General features: G+C 39.9%; 2 protein-coding genes across 24 annotated transcripts in view; one reads left to right on the top strand and one right to left on the bottom strand.

The window, feature by feature from the left end:
• XPOT (exportin for tRNA) overlaps positions 1-18,791 on the bottom strand; it is a 173,979-nt gene that overhangs the window by 79,838 nt on the left and 75,350 nt on the right. For 3 of the 23 annotated variants that reach the window (XM_060412866.1, XM_060412859.1, XM_060412863.1), the window contains one exon: positions 177-227. The exons of 19 other annotated variants lie outside the window; for them this stretch is intronic. The gene's annotated coding sequence lies outside the window, so the exon portion shown is untranslated. Of the gene's footprint in view, positions 1-176; positions 14,924-18,791 lie in introns of all 23 variants that reach the window. One more of the 23 variants, XM_060412867.1, reaches the window with a different exon arrangement.
• Positions 1-18,791, top strand: part of C3H12orf56 (chromosome 3 C12orf56 homolog) — a 92,912-nt gene that overhangs the window by 25,220 nt on the left and 48,901 nt on the right. The window contains exons 2-3 of the mRNA XM_012174624.5: positions 8,682-8,844; positions 14,553-14,625. Coding sequence (XP_012030014.3) covers positions 8,682-8,844; positions 14,553-14,625 — 236 coding nt within the window. The remainder of the gene's footprint in view (positions 1-8,681; positions 8,845-14,552; positions 14,626-18,791) is intronic.

Genomic DNA, 18,791 nt, shown 5'->3' on the forward strand with positions numbered 1-18,791 from the left:
TATCTAAAGTAAATCGCTAACAAGGGACTGAATTCAGCTCTGTCCCCTTTAAGAGCTTTCTTTTCTTTCTTCAGGCGCTGATTTGGACTAAGCGTCCTTGCCCTGTTCTCTGATGCCAGTGGAGAGGCTTTCTAGTCAGAAAAGTAGGCCAACACCCCATGGATGAGTAAATTCACCTTGTTTGGTTCCTGGGTGGTCCTCTCATGCTTCACAAGCATGCTGTGGGTCTTGAAAAAAAGATCTTGATTAGTTTTTTTTTTTTTTTAATTTTTAAAAGTGAAAGAAAAAAGAGAGACCATCTTCCTTTCTTTAACACTTTGCCCTGTTAATTCAAGTCCAAGTGAATTAATTGTGTACATCAGAGTCTTGCTCTGTTTATACATTTGTATTCATAGGATCTGCAACTGAGATTATGATTGTTACATGAACCAATAAGAGAGCAGAGGGAAGGTGAAAAGTGACCGGTCATTTTGGCACTACCACTATTCACAGTTACTGTTTATCACATCTGTCATCATCTCCCCCAACCTTTTCCAACATAGATGTATCCCTTTAGCTGTGTGACTGTTATCAGGAATCATTGAACACTTCTGTTCTTGTGATGGAGTGTCACGGTGTGCATAAAAATGGCTTTTTTAAAAGTGAGCCTACTGTAAATGAATTGTTTTTATTAATCATATTAGATGTTGTCCTTACTGTTCCACCCCTGCAAACCTGAACTCTTTGGTGACAGATTTTTTCAGGGAAGAATGCACACATCTATATTTCATGACTATGAGATGCCAGACTACCAGCTGAAATATTTTTTAAAAAAAAGATCAGCAAACAAGATGATTCTTATAATTAAATGAAAATAAATTATATACATATAATTCCATCATCCAGAGATAACCATAGTTAGCCATACACCCAAGAAAATCTGGAGTACAATATTACAAACTGATCAATGAATTAAAAAACATGGAACCATATTCCACATGAAAAGTGAAAGTGTTAGTTGCTCAGTCATGTGTGACTCTTTGTGACCCCATGGACTCCTCCTGCCAAGCTCCTCTGTCCATGGGATTCTCTAAGCAAGAATAGTGGAGTGGATAGCCATTCCTGTCTGCACAGGATCTTCCTGACCCAGGGATCGAACCCTGGGTCGCCTGCATTGCAGGCAGATTCTTTACAGTCTGAGCCACCAGGGAAGCCCATATACCCCACATACTGTTTTATAATCTGTTATTTTTAGTTTCCAGCATATCGTGGACATTTTTTCATGCCAATGAATACAGAAAGAATTTAAGTGACTTCTTTGTATAAAATGTCACTTTAGTGTATTGAAGCAAGATACCATGTTCTAGAATGACAGAGCTAAGCAAATTCGATGATTACAGCAACTAAAAAAAGAGGTCTGACTCTACTTACTTCCAAATGAAGGAATTAGCATAATTTGACTGAAACTCTGACACAATAATGAATCCAGCTGCTTGATTACTTTTTGGATTCCTGCCTTATTTTTAAAAGAAATTCTTCTCTGAGAGGATCCCCCCTCTGACCACTAATAGGGCTGTGCACTTAAATCTTAGTTGTTTTTTTGTAAAATTGGCTTTAGAGACAGAGTAACTTGATTTGTAATTCTAGTTCCACCATTTATTTACTAGTTTTGTAAACTTAACTCTGCATCTTGGATTTTTCCATTGCAAAATGGAGTTAATAATGACTATCTTATAGATTCGCTGCAAGTATTATTATATAAAATGTGTGCTGTTTTTCATGAACTGTAATTATTCAAATAATTATAAATACTTTTTCTCTCCCCAAAACTGCTAATAAGCAATTTGACTCAGAAATGTTTACATATTTATTTGCATTCAGTGTCTACTTAAGGCATGATTTTCATCAGAGTAACACCAAATACACTGGAATCATAGACTGAAGTCTTGAGGAACACTCCCAATAAAGATTCCAGAAGTATTAGAGAGTTAACTGTAAAGGAGAAAACCATAAAGGAAATATAAATTGTAGGTGAATATTTATCTGATTTCAAGGTATAGAAGGCATTTCTAAGCATAAACAAAGGAAGAAATGAGGTCAAAAGTTGACAGATTTACCACTTAGAAATGCTATGTTTCTGTATGTTTTTAAAAAACACAGAATAGTTTTCTACAAATAACAGCATTGTAAAATATGTCAAAGACAATGAAAGACATAGATAGGTTGCCCCCACCAGAATTCCTACTAATCACCCCTGTCCCCACTTCAAAGTCTTTCCTACCCCCACTATCATAATAATCTTTAAAAAAAAAAAAAAAACCCACAGCTTGTGGGATCTTAGTTTTCCTCCTGCAGTGAAAGCACAAGTCCTAACCACTGAATCACCAGGGAATTTCTGAGAAAAGATTCTTTATCACAATATAAGACTCTTCAGGCTGGCCAGATTATTTACATAGGTGCAACAAGAGTGTTAATTTACCAGATAGGCCTCCTTAAAAATACTTTGCAAATCTAGGGTACTGAACAACTACCACTGCTATAGATTTAACTTCTGTCTGGAAATTCCATAATGAATGCAGGTTAGACTTTTAAAAGCCTATATTTGCTTTCCCAAGGCTAGGAAATCAAGTTTAAGAAATTACACCAGATTTCTCCTGCAGTACCTATAAAATTTGAGTGATTTTTGAGATCTTGAAATTTCTTCTAGAGGGTCTTCTTGAGGTTCAGAAAATTTCTTAAGTTTTCTAGTCTGCCAGGGAGTGACTTTGCTAATATCTGTGAGGCTGGTACACCTAGGTACCAGGCCAGTTTTCCTTGGAAGTCTTTGTTAACATTGGTTCCATAGGTACAGCCAAACTTTGGCCCTTAAAATGGCCTGTCATACCTGGTTAAACCAGCATTCTACTAAAATATTACACTTCATGTAAGGCTGTAGTTATACAATCAATGTGTCTGTCAGGTTATATCCCTGTAAAAAGGAAAGCAGATCTTTATTCAATCAAGTTAAGAGTTTCTGAATTCTGGGGGAGTCAGTAAAGATCTGATATTTAAACATTTTCAGTTTTCAAAAGTAGAATCTACTAAATTGTTATGTTACATACTGATTATTACTTAAGAAGAAAGAGAAAAAGCTTCCTTTCATATCCGGAAAAACAGAACATTAAAACAACACTAATAATAGTCCAAAGAAATAAAAATAAAATTCCCCTCATCAGTTTCATTTTGTCCTTAACTGTTAATTCTTATTCTGATAAATATTGGGTTAGGAGTCTTATGAAGTCACCTGCTTCTTGATATAACAGAATCCTGGAAATCCTGACTAAGCCCACTGGTGCAGTCTTGAGGGTTGACTATGTAATATCAGGTCAGCAATGAAGTATTAATACTTTGAAGAGTTATATGTCAATTATACCTCAATAAAAATATGTTTAAAAATAGTTTGAAGAACCTGGCTCAATTATTTTTCCAGGAGGCTCTGAAACTGGCCTTCTTTGTTGAAGACACAAACTCTGATCTTTAGCTTATAGTAGAACTCTCAAGCAAGCATCTCAATAAAACGAAAACTGTTTGTAGAAGACAGAGACATTAAATGACTATGATTAGTTTATTACTCAGACTTTTCAAATAGGAAAGTCTGGTGAGGCAACTGACAAGAAAATTAATCTCACACACTAGTAAAGTAATGCTCAAAATTCTCCAAGCCAGGCTTCAACAATATGTGAACTGTGAACTTCCAGATGTTCAAGCTGGTTTTAGAAATGGCAGAGGAACCAGATATCAAATTGCCAACAACAGCTGGATCATTGAAAAAGCAAGAGAGTTCCAGAAAAATATCTATTTCTGCTTTATTGACTAGGCCAAAGCCTTTGACTATGTGGATCACAATAAACTGTGGAAAATTCTGAAAGAGATGGGAATACCATACCACCTGACCTGCCTCTTGAGAAATCTGTATGCAGGCCAGGAAGCAACCGTTAGAACTGGACATGGAACAACAGACTGGTTCCAAATAGGAAAAGGAGAACGTCAAGGCTGTATATTGTCACCCTGCTTATTCAACTTATATGCAGAGTACATCATGAGAAATGCTGAGCTAGATGAAGCACAAGCTGGAATCAAGATTGCCGGGAAAAATAACAATAACCTCAGACATGCAGATGACACCACCCTTATGGCAGAAAGTGAAGAACTAAAGAGCCTCTTGAGGAAAGTGAAAGAGGAGAGTGAAAAAGTTGGCTTAAAGCTCAACATTCAGAAAACTAAGATCATGGCATCTGGTCCCATCACTTCATGGGAAATAGATGGGGAAACAGTGGAAACAGTGTCAGACTTTTTTTCGGGGGGCTCCAAAATCACTGCAGATGGTGATTGCAGCCATGAAATTAAAAGACACTTACTCCTTGAAAGGAAAGTTATGACCAACCTAGACCAACCTAGTCAGCATATTCGGAGAAGGCAATGCCACCCTACTCCAGTACTCTTGCCTGGAAAATCCTATGGATGGCGGAGCCTGGTGGGCTGCAGTCCATGGGGTCGCTAAGAGTCAGACACGACTGAGTGACTTCACTTTCACTTTTCACTTTCACGCATTGGAGAAGGAAATGGCGACCCACTCCAGTGTTCATGCCTGGAGAATCCCGGGGACAAGGGAGCCTGGTTGGTTGCCGTCCATGGGGTCGCACAGAGTCAGACACGACTGAAGCGACTTAGCAGCAGCAGCAGCAGACAGCATATTAAAAAGCAGAGACATTACTTTGCCAACAAAAGTCCGTCTAGTCAAAGCTATGGTTTTTCCAGTAGTCGTGTATGGATGTGAGAGTTGGACTATAAAGAAAGCTGAGTGCCGAAGAATTGATGCTTTTGAACTGTGGTGTTGGAGAAGACTCTTGAGAGTCCCTTGGACTGCAAGGAGGTCCAACCAGTCCACCCTAAAGGAGATCAGTCCTGGGTGTTCATTGGAAGGGCTGACATTGAAGCTAAAACTTCAATACTTTGACCACCTCATGTGAAGAACTGACTCACTGGAAAATACCCTGATGCTGGGAAGGATTGAAAGCGGGAGGAGAAGGGGACGACACAGGATGAGATGGCTGGATGGCATCACTGACTCGATGGACATGAGTTTGAATGAACTCCAGGAGTTGGTGATGGACAGGGAAGCTGGGCGTGCTGCAGTCTATGGGGTCGCAGAGAGCTGGACACGACTGAGCAACTGAACTGAACTGAACTGATGACATGCAAAACAAAGATAATAAAGCCATGCCAAAAAATTAGACAAAATGTATCTAAGGGTAGTGATGAAGCTTGTTTTCAAAGACATCGTAAAAGTTACATCTCATTTGTAAAAATGAATGAACATGATTTTTATATAATGCTTAAATATAGCTAATAACACTGAGATATTATACTAATAAGGCTTCCCTGATGGCTCAGTGGGTAAAAATCTGATTGGAGACTCAGGTTCAATCTGACACAGGAGACTCAGGTTCAGTCCCTGGGTCAGGAAGATCTGGAGGAGGAAATGGCAACCCACTCCATTATTCTCACCTGGGAAATTCCAGGGACAGAGGAGCCTGGCGGCCTACAGTCTATGAGGTCACAAAGAGTCAGACATGACTAAGCACATGGCACACATTATACGAATATAATATAAAGAATTGTGGTTGTTCAGTCGCTAAGTCATGTCCGACTCTTTGTGACCCCATGGACTGCAGCACACCAGGCTTCCCTGTCCTCCATTATCTCCCAGAGTTTGCTCAAGTTCATGTCCACTGAATCAGTGATGCTATCTAACCATCCCCTGCCACCTCTTCTCCTTTTGCCCTCAATCTTTCCCAGCATCATGGTCTTTTCCAATGAGTCAGCTCTTCACATCAGGTGGCCAAAGTATTGCAGCTTCAGCTTCAGCATCAGTCCTTCCAATGAACATGCACAGCTCATTTAAAATATTAGATGGTAAATGTACATTTTGGGGCAGAAACATTTTACTTACATAAGTGGCTGCTTATCTGTACAAGCCATGAGAACACAGTTCTTTTAAGAATTACTAATGTAGGAGCTTCCCTGGTGGTCCAGTGGTTAAGAATCTGCCTTGCAATGCATGGGACAAGGGTTTGATCCCTGGTTGGGGAAGATCACACATGCCAACTAAGCCCATGAATCACACACAACTCCTGAGCCTGAGAGCTGAAACTACTGAAGCCCAAGCTCCCCAACAAAGAGGGGCCAGTACAGTGAGAAGCCCACTAGTCACAACTAGAGAAAGCCTGGCCACAGCAAGGAAGATCCAGCCAAGGCAAAAATAAATAAATACATTTAAAAGTTAAAAACAAGAAGTATTACTAATTAGCACTTTCACGGTGGTCCAATGGCTAAGACTCTGCACTCCTGTATCAGGCAGCTCATATTTGATCCCTGGTCAGGGAGCCTGGTGGGCTGTTGTCTCTGGGGTCGCACAGAGTCAGACATGACTGAAGTGACTTAGCAGCAGCAGCAGATATAGAAAGAGCTTATAGTTTCAGATCAGTAAAGTTAGAAAACAAATTCACACTGGTACAGATATCCAATAGCTGTTCTTTGTATCAGATGGCAATGATCAATTCTGTTCCACTGGACACAATCCATATCATTATGAACAAAAATCATTTGAATTATTATCAGTTTTCTACAACTTACAGTTTTAAAATAGCTTAAAGACGATAAAAGATGAACACCTAGATAATCCTTTTTGCCTCTTTCAAAGCATTTCATAATTTATCTTGATTAAAGCAAGGGAAAAATATTCAGAATACAGTTACACAAACCAGAAAATTTAGCTATTTATGTGTAACATTCTAATTTTATAAACTTTGCAGGTTTCAAAATAAAGGCATTTCTGAAGAATCTTTTGTGCAGAATTCCTTTATTAACTATAAAACTTTGTATTAACTAAAGCACATTCTCCACTAGGCCTTGCTTCATTAGCCTGATTTGAATTACCCTACATATTTGAAAATAATTTTAAAAATTTGAGTAGGTCCTGACACTTTTTCATTAATCCATCTTCCTATCTTTGGTTACTCTGTATTAGAATTAAAATTTTTAATTATTATCATTAATCTCCTTCTTATATTTGTGAAAAGAAAATGATGGAACTAAACAATCACGGGAAACATTTTTACCCAAATTCTAAGTACCTGTAAAAATTACAGGGAAATCCCTACTGATGTTTGAATTAATAGTTTTAAGTATGTGTCAGGTGATTCTCCTTTGGAGAAGGAAATGGCAACCCACTCCAGTATTCTTGCCTGGAGAATCCCATGGACAGAGCAGCCTGACAGGCTCCAGTCCATAGCGTCACAAATTGTTGGACACGACTGAAGCTTTTAGCACACAGGTACACCCGGGTGATTCCCTTTACTCTTAGCTTTTCAATCATGTGCCACTGCTGCCTGTCTGTCATAAAAAGGGAAGTAGATTGTTAAAGAAAAGATAAAAAGCCCTTAATATTTATTGAGATTTTCCCCTTTTCAGTCAAGAATAGAAAACAAGCACTTTGGAGAGAAGAAAAAGCTATTCAGAAGTAGGAAACTTCTAATAGTTTAAACCTTGATGTTTGTATTCACAGAATCTTTGTAGACTGTTCTCTACAAATGGCTACTATCCTCTGCAGAGAAAAATCCTAGTCTAAACCCAATTAATTATACTTTTAAGACCTTTAAAATTCTTTAAAAAATTTTTAAAATGGAAGTAGTAGGATATATTTTAACAAATAAAGACACTTATTATTTATTTAGCAATCCTATAGTGTAAATAGTTTCTTAGGTTTTGTTGCTGAGCACATTTTTAGTAAAGACTAAAACAAATAGAGAAGGAATTGGGAAACCTAACAATAAGAGGAAAGATTTCCTGGGGAAAAAAATAATAAGAAGGAATACAGTTAAAAATTGCAAATAGAACTACCTTATGACCCAGCAATCCCACTGCTGGGCATACACACCAAGGAAACCAGAATTGAAAGAGACACATGTACCCCAATGTTTATCGCAGCCCTGTTTATAATAGCCAGGACATGGAAACAACCTAGATGTCCATCAGCAGATGAATGGATAAGAAAGCTGTGGTACATATACACAATGGAGTAATACTCAGCCGTTAAAAAGAATACATTTGAATCAGTTCTGATGAGATGGATGAAACTGGAGCCGATTATACAGAGTGAAGTAAGCCAGAAAGAAAAACACCAATACAGTATACTAACACATAAATATGGAATTTAGAAAGATGGCAGTGACGACCCTGTATGCAAGACAGCAAAAAAGACACAGATGTGTATAACAGACTTTTGGACTCAGAGGGAGAGGGAGAGGGTGGGATGATTTGGGAGAATGGCATTGTAACATGTATACTATCATGTAAGAATCGAATTGCCAGTCTATGTCCGACGCAGGATACAGCATGCTTGGGGCTGGTGGACAGTGATGACCCAGAGAGATGTTATGGAGAGGGAGGTGGGAGGGGGTTCATGTTTGGGAACGCATGTACACCCGTGGTGGATTCATGTCAATGTATGGCAAAACCAAAAAACAAAACAAAACAAAACAAAAACGAATCACCAGTCCAAAAAAAAAAAAAATTCCCATAAGCTTTGGGGGATTTATTATCCCAGAAGAGATGAGCAGTTGTATTTGTCTTTAATCAGCTCTATTCATTTTGTTTTTCAGATTGATGATTACCCAGAATTTCTAAGTCCACCAGATAGAGAAACCAATCAACACATTCGTATCATTTATTATACAACTGTCTTAAAAAAAGAGTGTGAAAAATCAAAAGGTGTCAGGAAATTCTTATTTCCATTTCATCATGCCAATGCTAACAACAAAAAAGGTATGTAATATATTTCTTTAGGTGACATAAGAAAAGATACATTTCTATAGGAGATAAAAAAATAATGTTCTTTTTTCCTTCCCAGCTTTACTGAAGTATGATTGACAAATAAAAATCTATGTATTGATATTTAAGGTGTACAGTATGATATTTTGATGTATGTATATCAGGCTAGTTAAGATATCCATCACCACACAGTTACTTTTTTGTTTGCTTTTTTTTTTTTTTAAACACTTGAGATCTACTCTTTGCAGCTTTCAAATATACAGCATGTTGTTGTTAACTACAGTCACCATGCTATACATTTCAGTCTCTAGGACTTACTTATCTTATAACTGAAGTTCTGTAACCTTTGATGGACACCTACCTTTCCCCCTTACCTTCACTTCCAAGTCCCACAATGACAACCACCATTATACTCTCTGTTACTGTGAGTTCCTTTTTTAGATTCCACGCAAGTGAGATTATGTAGTATTTACCTTTCTGTGCCTGGCTTATTTGCACAATGTCTTCCAGGTTCATCCATGTTGTTGCAAATGGCAGAATTTCCTTCGTTTTAGAAGCTGGACAATACTACATTGTGTGTGCATATGTATACATATATACACATACATATATACATACACAGGCTTCCCAGGTGGCACAGTGGTAAAGAATCCACCTGCCAACGCAGGAGATGCAAGAAACGCAGGTTTGATCCCTGAGTTGGGAAGATGGCCTGGAGTGTGAAATGGCAACCTGCCTCTGTATTCATGCCTGGAAAATTCCATGGTCAGAGGAGCCGGGACGGCTACCATTCATGGGGTCACAGAGTCAGATAGGACTGAGCGACTAAGCACGCGCACACACACACACACACACACACACACACACACACACACACACACACACACACTACATTTTCTTTATCCATTCACCTATTGCCAGACACTTAGGGTGTTTACCATTCTTGACTGTGTGTGCTCAGTTGCTAAGTCACGTCCTACTTTTTGTGACCCCATGGACTGGTTCGACAGGCTCCTTTGTCCATAGATTCCCCAGGCAAGAATACTGGAGTGGGTTGTTACTTCTTTCTCCAGGGGTACTTACCAACCCAGGGACTGAACCCTCACCTCTTTCCTCTCCTGCATTGGTAGACAGTTTCTTTACCACTGAGCCACCTAGGAAGCCCCATTACACAATTCTTGACTACTGTAAGTAATTCTGCCATGATCATGGGAGTGCAGTTATCTCTTTGAGACAGTGATCTTATTTCCTTCAGATATATACCCAGAAGTGGGATGGCTTTTATTTTTAATTTTTTGGGGAACTTCCATACCATTTTCCAGAATAGCTATACTAACTTACATTCCCTCCCAACAGTGCATGAGGGTTCTCTTTTTTTTGCATCCTTGCTAACACGTGTTATCTTTTGACTTTTTGATAAGTCATCCTAGCAGGTGTGAGGTGACAGCACACTGTGGTTTTGACTTGCTTTTCCCTATGATTAATGATGTTGAGAAGATTCGGTTCTTTACACTGAGGATAAGCTGACTATCCATGACCAGCAGCATAGTGCCTGGGCTTAGTTTGCCATGAGTAGAGAGGAAGGAAAGAAAGAAAAGTATGGAAGAAAGAAAGGGAGGAAGGAAAATAAAAGAAGAAAGAAAAAAGAGAGGAAAGTGTTTTCACTAAATATTGGTTTAAAAAAAGAATGAGTTAGACTCTGAATTCTCTTTGGTCAGTGCTTGTTTGATTTTAGTAACCTTATCAACAATTGGAGATTTTAATGAAAAAACCTGGTGAAGAAGTGCAGGGGGTAACCAGAAAGATTATAACACCTGGCTTTAGGAAAACTCCTTATAGTCATCTCTCTGAACCCTGTGCCTTTTACCAGCGAGGGAGTTACCAGCCCTGCCCTGATAATTGTGGTTTATTAACAGCATTCACTCTTCATTCAAAAATATTGGTTGGAAATCTGTTCCCAAGAATGATTCACATGTCACCTTTAGATCTTGTTTTTAGGGAGCTCAGTGTGTGATTTTCCAGTTGTGCCTAAGGAGATCCAGATGATCTAGAGAAAGGGAGGTGGGGAGTCCGGACTCCCAGCACTCATCGGGCTCAACCCCAGTGCAGCCCTGCTTCTAGGTTTCACACTTTGGGCCCTTCCCAAACATTTCTCATGGAGAAGTTTTAAAAATTCAAGGGTGACTGGATAAAAATAGATTATATAGTTCAGCATGACACTGCTTACTTTCTTGGCCTTATTTTGTGCATGAAAAATACACACATATATATGTATTTGATATATGTATATGAAATGTACATGTATACAAAGGAGTCCTTCAAAGTATCCATCCCTATAATTGGGAGCTGGTGAAAAGCAGACAAAAAGGCATAGACTTGGGACTCAGTTAAGCCAGATTTGCATACTGGTTCTCAGCTTTCCCAGCTGTGTGACTGACTGCAAGTCACTCAACTTTTTTGTGAGCCTCAGCGTCCTCATCTCTGTTACTAGCGCGTCACAAGGTCATTGTATTATCTGAAATCATGTGGCCAGGGCTGGGCACACAGCAGGAAAGTAGGCAGCTGTGAAGACTGCATGCTTAGCATGGAGGGAGAAAGAAAGAATGAGATCCACGGCGGCTCACTGCCGGCATCTAGCCAGTGTACCCAGACCAACCTGTACCAGCCTGTTCACTCTTCACTGGACTCCACTCAAAATCAGGGTCAACCTCTTGGAGTACTGAAGAGCTACTAAGTGTGAGAAAAATGTCTAGTTGTTTGTACACTGTCCTGGAAAAGGACCTTACCACATCGACACTCCAGAGCATGGCGACTGTTTTTAAAAGCTGCTCTAATTAGCAAACTTGTTAAATCCCTGGTTGCTCTTCAGGTCTCCTGTCACACTAATTAGGATATCTAACTGGTGTTGGTTGCCTTAAATGCATATTTATGCTTGTCCACAAGCATAATTATTCTTGGCTTCTTTTCCCCTAACACGTATAAGACGAAAACATGCATTAAAGAAGCCAATTATAGGTAGAAGTTTTATGAAATTTAAATTCCTAGAAACTTTGCAAATGATGTTAAAAACAGTGAAGAGTCTTTAAAAACGTATCCTTTGTTCACACACATTCATGGAATGACACCTCTCCCCTCCTCTCCTTTATTTTCATCTCTAAAGGTACCATCTGACACTGGCAAAGAGATTTTAAAAAACACGAAACTATTGCTGTTTCAAGGAGTCATACATAGCACACACTGGAGGATAAAAAACATGCCCCCTTTCCAGCAAGTCAGCACTGATGTGCTCAGATTCCTCTTGGCCTCCAAGCTGCTTATTCCTGGGTTAGGTATTGCTCTGTGCACAGGACCCCAGTGGTTCACCTCCTGGACATTCTGTAATATGTAATTCTGAAGCAAGAGATACACTCAAACCTATCTATGCGTCTATTTGAGGGTAGTCATTACTAGAGTCCTTCATGCTAATAATGATGATGCCATGCCTAGAGAAGCCGCTCACATTAATTACTGAGTATTTAAATAAAGATAATTATTAGAACTCCAAATCTCTTGGGTGAAAGCCGAGGGAATATTTGTGTCATGTGGTAAAGGTGCTCACACTCCAATCAAGTAGATCATCTTAACAAAGGAAGCTCAAAATTGCAGATCATTTATAATATAAATACTGAGTTTAATCACCACACTTTAAAGCAGGATTTCTTATTAGGCCCAACTTTCCTGGAGCTACAAAGAGGCTTTTCTCTATAGTACACATGTATACCTGTATGGGCCACAGTTAGCACTCTGAATTGCACAGTTTATGGTAACCCACTCCAGTATTCTTGCCTGGAGAATCCCATGGATAGAGGAGCCTGCGGACTACAGTTCATAGGGTTGCAAAGAGTCAGACACAACTGAAGCGACTTAGTACGCACGCACATATGGTTAGATGAAGGGCACGATTAGTAAACTCTAAATGAACAATCTTGGTGACAGCAGAGTGACAGTGGTGAGCTGTATTAACAGTAAGAGCTCTAGAATGAATGGGGTTATTAATGCCCATTAGTTTCAGTACATTCTAGAAGAGTACTACCCAACAGAACTTTCTGCAATGATGGAATTGTTCTGTATCTAGTCTAATTATGTCTAAACGGTATCCATCAGCTACCTGTGGCTGTTGAGGACCTGAGATGACTAGTGCTACTAACTGAATTTTAGTTAATTTTAATGTTAATAGCCACAGGTAGCTGATGGCTACCAAATTGATCACTGTAGTTCTAGAATCATGGAAAGGACCTTAAAGGTTTTAGTGGCGTATTTTGAAACACTGACATAAGGTGAAGTATACTAATCCCAAACCAGAACGAGACACAATAATTTAATGAAACAAAAACAGAATCAAAGTTTTTTATATGTGTGTGCATATGTATACTTGTGTATGTGCATAATTTTTATTTTAAACCTAAAACCTAGATGTTTTTTAAAACTAGTGATGTGGGGTAAAGCCAAAACAACAAGACACTGATGAGTCTCTTAGGTTAAGTGGATAACTTTTTAAAATAAAAGCTTTTGGCTGCTCCATGCAGCATGTGGGGTAAAAGCTCCCTGACCAGGAATGAAACCCATGCCCACTGCATTGGGAGTGCAGACTCCTAGCCACTGGACTGCCAGGGAAGTCTCTGGATAATTTTTATCAATACATAAGCTTGTTGGTCTTCCCCACAGGAATAGGATTTGACAAATATAATCAAACCTCCTACAGGCAAAACAGCAGGTTTGTTCTTTTTGGCGTGTCGCTTCTGAAAGTATTCTTCAGCTGACCAGCACCATGTACCATCAGACACACACTGTGCTGAACGACTTCCTACCTAAGCTACTGAAGAAATAGCTGGTGCACGCGAGATAACACAGGGGCAGATCTCTCTATTATCTGTATTCAGGCTCTCTTGTCATTACTGCCAGTATAGCCTTGCCGGGTTCCAGTCCCTGGCATCCAGGAGACCAGACATCCCACCAAGTGCTGAAACACAACTCTAGCCATACTTCATTTCTCAGTGGAGAACAGATGATCCTAAGTTCAGCCACTCCACTGTTACAAATTAAAAAGCTAATATAGAGAGGCAGGGACATGGACACTAAAGTTCCGTCACAACCTCTTAGTGTCCTCATACACTAAAAGAGAAAGTCCAAGTTTGGTTGGTGAACTTGGATGAAATCAAGTTTAAGAGATGACTTGAGCCTAGCTAGGCACAGGCTGATTGTAGGTAGTAGCTTCTTAGTGAAGCAGCCCCAGCACTCTTTCCCCGTCCAGCACGCCAGCAGTGCTGTGCTCCGTCTCCATTTCTCCAAGCTGCTGGGTTACGTACTGCTCTGTACATATGACTCCTGTGGCTCACCTCCTAGACATCCTGTAACATGTGCTCCTGAAGAAGAGATAGGCTCAAACTTGTCTGACCCGCCTAGGGGCCTAGTACAGGTGTTCTACTAATATGTTCTACTTAATTCTAGCAAAAACCAAAGGTGTTATTTGTATCACATTTAGTACCAAATTTGTGAAATACCTACTATTTCAAGCACCTGTGATGACTGGGGTCCTAAACACGTATTCAGTTCAGTTCAGTTTAGTCGCTCAGTCATGTCCGACTCTTTGCAACCCCATGAATCGCAGCACGCTCAATCAAACTATGTAATTAATGACCAAATAACTTTTCTTTTCTCCTTAGTCAAAGAAGAGAATAATGGGCCTGTCTTTTGGAGAGGCAAAAAGGCTAACAGTCTGAATGAATCCATTTTCAGGTGAGATTGTTGGTTTATGTTTTTAACTTGCTGACCAAAATTTATTTTACATTTAAATTGGCTTTTTATTTAAAGTGCTTTTACTCTACTAAAATCTTCGAATTGGGTTCTGTTTATCTCATATATAAAATTATGAAGGTATTTGGGGAGGCTTTCTTCTAAATTCAAATCCAGTTAGTTATAAACTAAAATGTTCCCATTTCAAAGGAATATACAGTGTCTCAATATAAGTAAATGATTAAAATTAAATTCGAAAACACTTACTGAACTCTGATTCTATGTAGTAGGAACTTGGTCCCTGTAATAGATACAACAATGAGTAAGATATAGTTCCTACCCTTGAGAAGCTGATTCTAACCAGGACATATGATATTTGCATAAATGAAGATACTGCAAAGTATGCATGCTAAGTGTCCTCAATGAGTTTGAGCAAATTGTCAGAGAGATTTAATGAGGAGAAAGGTTTTATTCAGTTTGGGGGAGGAGTCAAGATATCAGATCACAGTTGTTGAAGGAATCACACATGGTGATTCAGATATTGCAGTTGTGGGAATCGTAAAAGCTAGGGAGGCCTGGCGTGCTGTGATTCATGGAGTTGCAAAGAGTCGGACACGACTGAGTGATTGAACTGAACTGAACTGAACGATAGAAGCAGGAAAAAAATGGAACATGTGTAAATTTGAAAAGGAGTTTCCTAAGCTGCACAACTCAAAGTATGGTTCTATTACATACTTTAAGTAACTAGACACTAGAAGGAGGAGGGGAGCATAGGATTCTAAGAGCTCTGATTCAGGGGATGACAGGCAGGGGGAAAATTAAGGTGTGTTGGGGCCCTGAAAGTCAGGTATGACATGGGGGGAATAGCCAGGTTAGGAAAACACTGTAAAATGCTGCAAAGAAAAAGTGAGCTCCTACTTGGGAAGTATGCACAGATCTGTGGTGCACCATGCTGTGTAATAACTCAGGATACTGGGGAGGGTCCTTTTCCCACTGTACTTACTCTCCTACTCACCTTCTCTCACTGCACAATGATGTACAAAGGTCTTCTAAACCTAAATGTCACTATTATAACTTTTTCCTCACCAAAAGAAAACATATTGGTTTAGGAAGCCTGGCTTGTGTCAGATAGGCTTAGAGGAGCATGATTTGATCTAAATCCATGTGATAAGAAGCCAAGCTTTAAGGGGTTGCAATTCCATTGTTACCCTGAGCACCATAAGTTACTAGATTCTTGGAGGAGGGGTCTCTGCCTTCCTGTCTCAATGCACTAAGTGATGTTCCTAACATGGCTTGCGTAACTGGAAGTATTGAGGGAGGGGCCGTGCCAGTGGATAGCCCCACACGCTCTCAGATTCAACATTCTTCATTTCACATTTGGTGTACAGTGCCCTAATTTTTCTAGACCATTCCGTTAGCCTCATTATCTTCTTCCATTTTAGAAAAATTAAAGAAATTTAGAAGTAATGTATGCAGTAGTTGTTGTAGGTTATCTTGGAGGTTAGAACTCTGTTAAAAGTGGCTGATGTCCAACATAGGTTAAAAGGGGAATTCAGGCAATATTGGAATTAGAGGGCAATGCATTTTATTCAACATTCATTCAGTAGATGAAAGAGGAGAGTGAAATAGTTGGCTTAAAGCTCAACATTCAGAAAACGAAGATCATGGCATCCGGTCCCATCACTTCATGGGAAATAGATGGGGAAACAGTGGAAACAGTGTCAGACTTTATTTTGGGGGGCTCCAAAATCACTGCAGATGGTGATTGCAGCCATGAAATTAAAAGATGCTTACTCCTTGGAAGAAAAGTTATGACCAACCTAGATAGCATATTCAAAAGCAGAGACATTACTTTGCTGACTAAGGTCCGTCTAGTCAAGGCTATGGTTTTTCCTGTGGTCGTGTATGGATGTGAGAGTTGGACTGTGAAGAAGGCTAAGCGCCGAAGAATTGATGCTTTTGAACTGTGGTGCTGGAGAAGACTCTTGAGAGTCCCTTGGACTGCAAGGAGATCCAACCAGTCCATTCTAAAGGAGATCAACCCTGGGATTTCTTTGGAAGGAATGATGCTAAAGCTGAAACTCTAGTACTTTGGCCACCTCATGCGAAGAGTTGACTCATTGGAAAAGACTCTGATGCTGGGAGGGATTGGGGGCAGGAGGAGAAGGGGACGACCAAGGATGAGATGGCTGGATGGCATCACTGACTCGATGGACGTTAGTCTGAGTGAACTCTGGGAGTTGGTGATGGACAGGGAGGCCTGGCGTGCTGCAATTCATGGGGTCGCAAAGAGTCGGACACGACTGAGCGACTGAACTGAACTGAACTGATAGATATAAATGTAGATCCATCTCTCTTACCTGTTAAATCTGGTATATTCTATTTGTTGGGCTCTGTGATTGATTTCAGATGTACAACAGTGAGAAAAATCAGCAAAAGTTAGAAACCACACTGCAGGAATGTAGGAATAGTAAGCATGAAGTTGGATTAGGCATACCTGGAACTGGGGACTTGAGTGCCACAGAACTTTGTCTCTGTCTCCTGGGATGTTTGTGGATCAGCTTCATTTTCTTTCACTGAATAACATGTCCTCTCTGGGACAGCAAAGTCAACAGCTGTCTTAAACTCGCTTTTTATTGCTCCCACCACCACATGGTGGCTAACTCACATACTTTCTTGCACCAAATTAAAAAATCCTGGGACCTCCCTGGTGGTCCAGTGGTTAAGAATCTGCCTGCCAGTGCAGGGGACACAGGTTTGATCCCTGGTCTGGGAACTAAGATCTCACATGCCACGGGGCAACTAGGCCTGTGTGCCAGAACTACTGAAGCCCATGTGCCCTAAAGCCTGTGCTCTGCAACAACATAAACCACAACAACGAGAAGCCTGCATGCCTCTATTAGAGAAAACCCACGCACAGCAACGAAGAGCCTGAGAGCTTCAATGAAGACCCACCACAACCAAAAAAAAAAAAAAATCCTGGGAAGTCTCTGATGCCTAGCTTGAATAAATGATTCACTGATGAAAATACCCACCATAACCAAGAGGTTTAAAAACATGGCAGCTTCTGTGCGCTCCATGTGTGGAGGAGAGGAGTGAATATAGGTCGGGGTGGTAGAGTTAGGCCTGCTATCCATAGTTTTCTAGGACTACCATCTTCGTCATTAAACATTTGAGTCAAAAGTGTAAACAAAAGGCAGGCTATGATAAACACTAATTAGAGGGCTAAAGAATGTTGTGTAGAGGGCTTTGAAACACCTCTGTGGTATAAAGTTTTAGGCCTAATTATGAGAAGCTGCAGGTCATAAGAAGGAAGCAGTTATCTTGGGACATCAGACTGACATAAATATGATTACTTTTCAAGGTAATAGTAAACAACAGACCTTCTAACACCTGAGGGATGTAAAACAGACTAGTGATGATCTCTGATAATGAGATTCAGTACTTCAGTTTCTCTCTCTTTAGTATAGCTTCATTAGTGGATAGTTCCATGTACTCAGACATTTTACAGGAGAAAACCCAAGCAGATGTCTCCTCAAAACGCTCCTTGAGGAAAAGTTTATTGTGACCTACTTAAGAGTCCCCTAAAGCTGGCAAGGAAAAGACTGCCTATTGCTTGCACATATAAAAGGAAAACAGAGATCAACAGAACATTTTTACAGTGCTGGCACAGAGGCAGATTTATATAAATTCAACTGAGTTCACCCTGAATAATCCAAAGGGAAAAGAGTGACAATGCTTAGCCTTCAGTCTAGATCTGCTCAGCTTATACCCACTAGGGTGGATTTTCATCTAAGTTTACATCTGTCTATAGCCTCTACTGATATCTAGCTAATGGAAGCTTAAAAGCAGACTTTCTAACCATAGGGCATAGCAAGTAGAAGGATGAACTGAAGAAACCGATCTGTTTAATAAACAGAATTCACACGGGTTCAATTCCTGGGTTGGGAAGATCCTCTAGAGAAGGAAATCGCAACCCACTCTGGTAGTCTTGCCTGGAGAATCCCATGGACAAAGGAGCCTGGCAGGCTACAGTCCATGGGGTTGCAAGAGTCAGACATGACGGAGTGACTAAACCACCACCACATGACAGAGGTGGCCACCTTGGCATCCGTATGATATAAGAATGTGTTGCACTTAATATCATTAGCAAAATAGAAGGGAAAAAA

This window comes from Ovis aries, chromosome 3, assembly GCF_016772045.2.
Source record: "Ovis aries strain OAR_USU_Benz2616 breed Rambouillet chromosome 3, ARS-UI_Ramb_v3.0, whole genome shotgun sequence".
Lineage (NCBI taxonomy): Eukaryota > Metazoa > Chordata > Mammalia > Artiodactyla > Bovidae > Ovis > Ovis aries.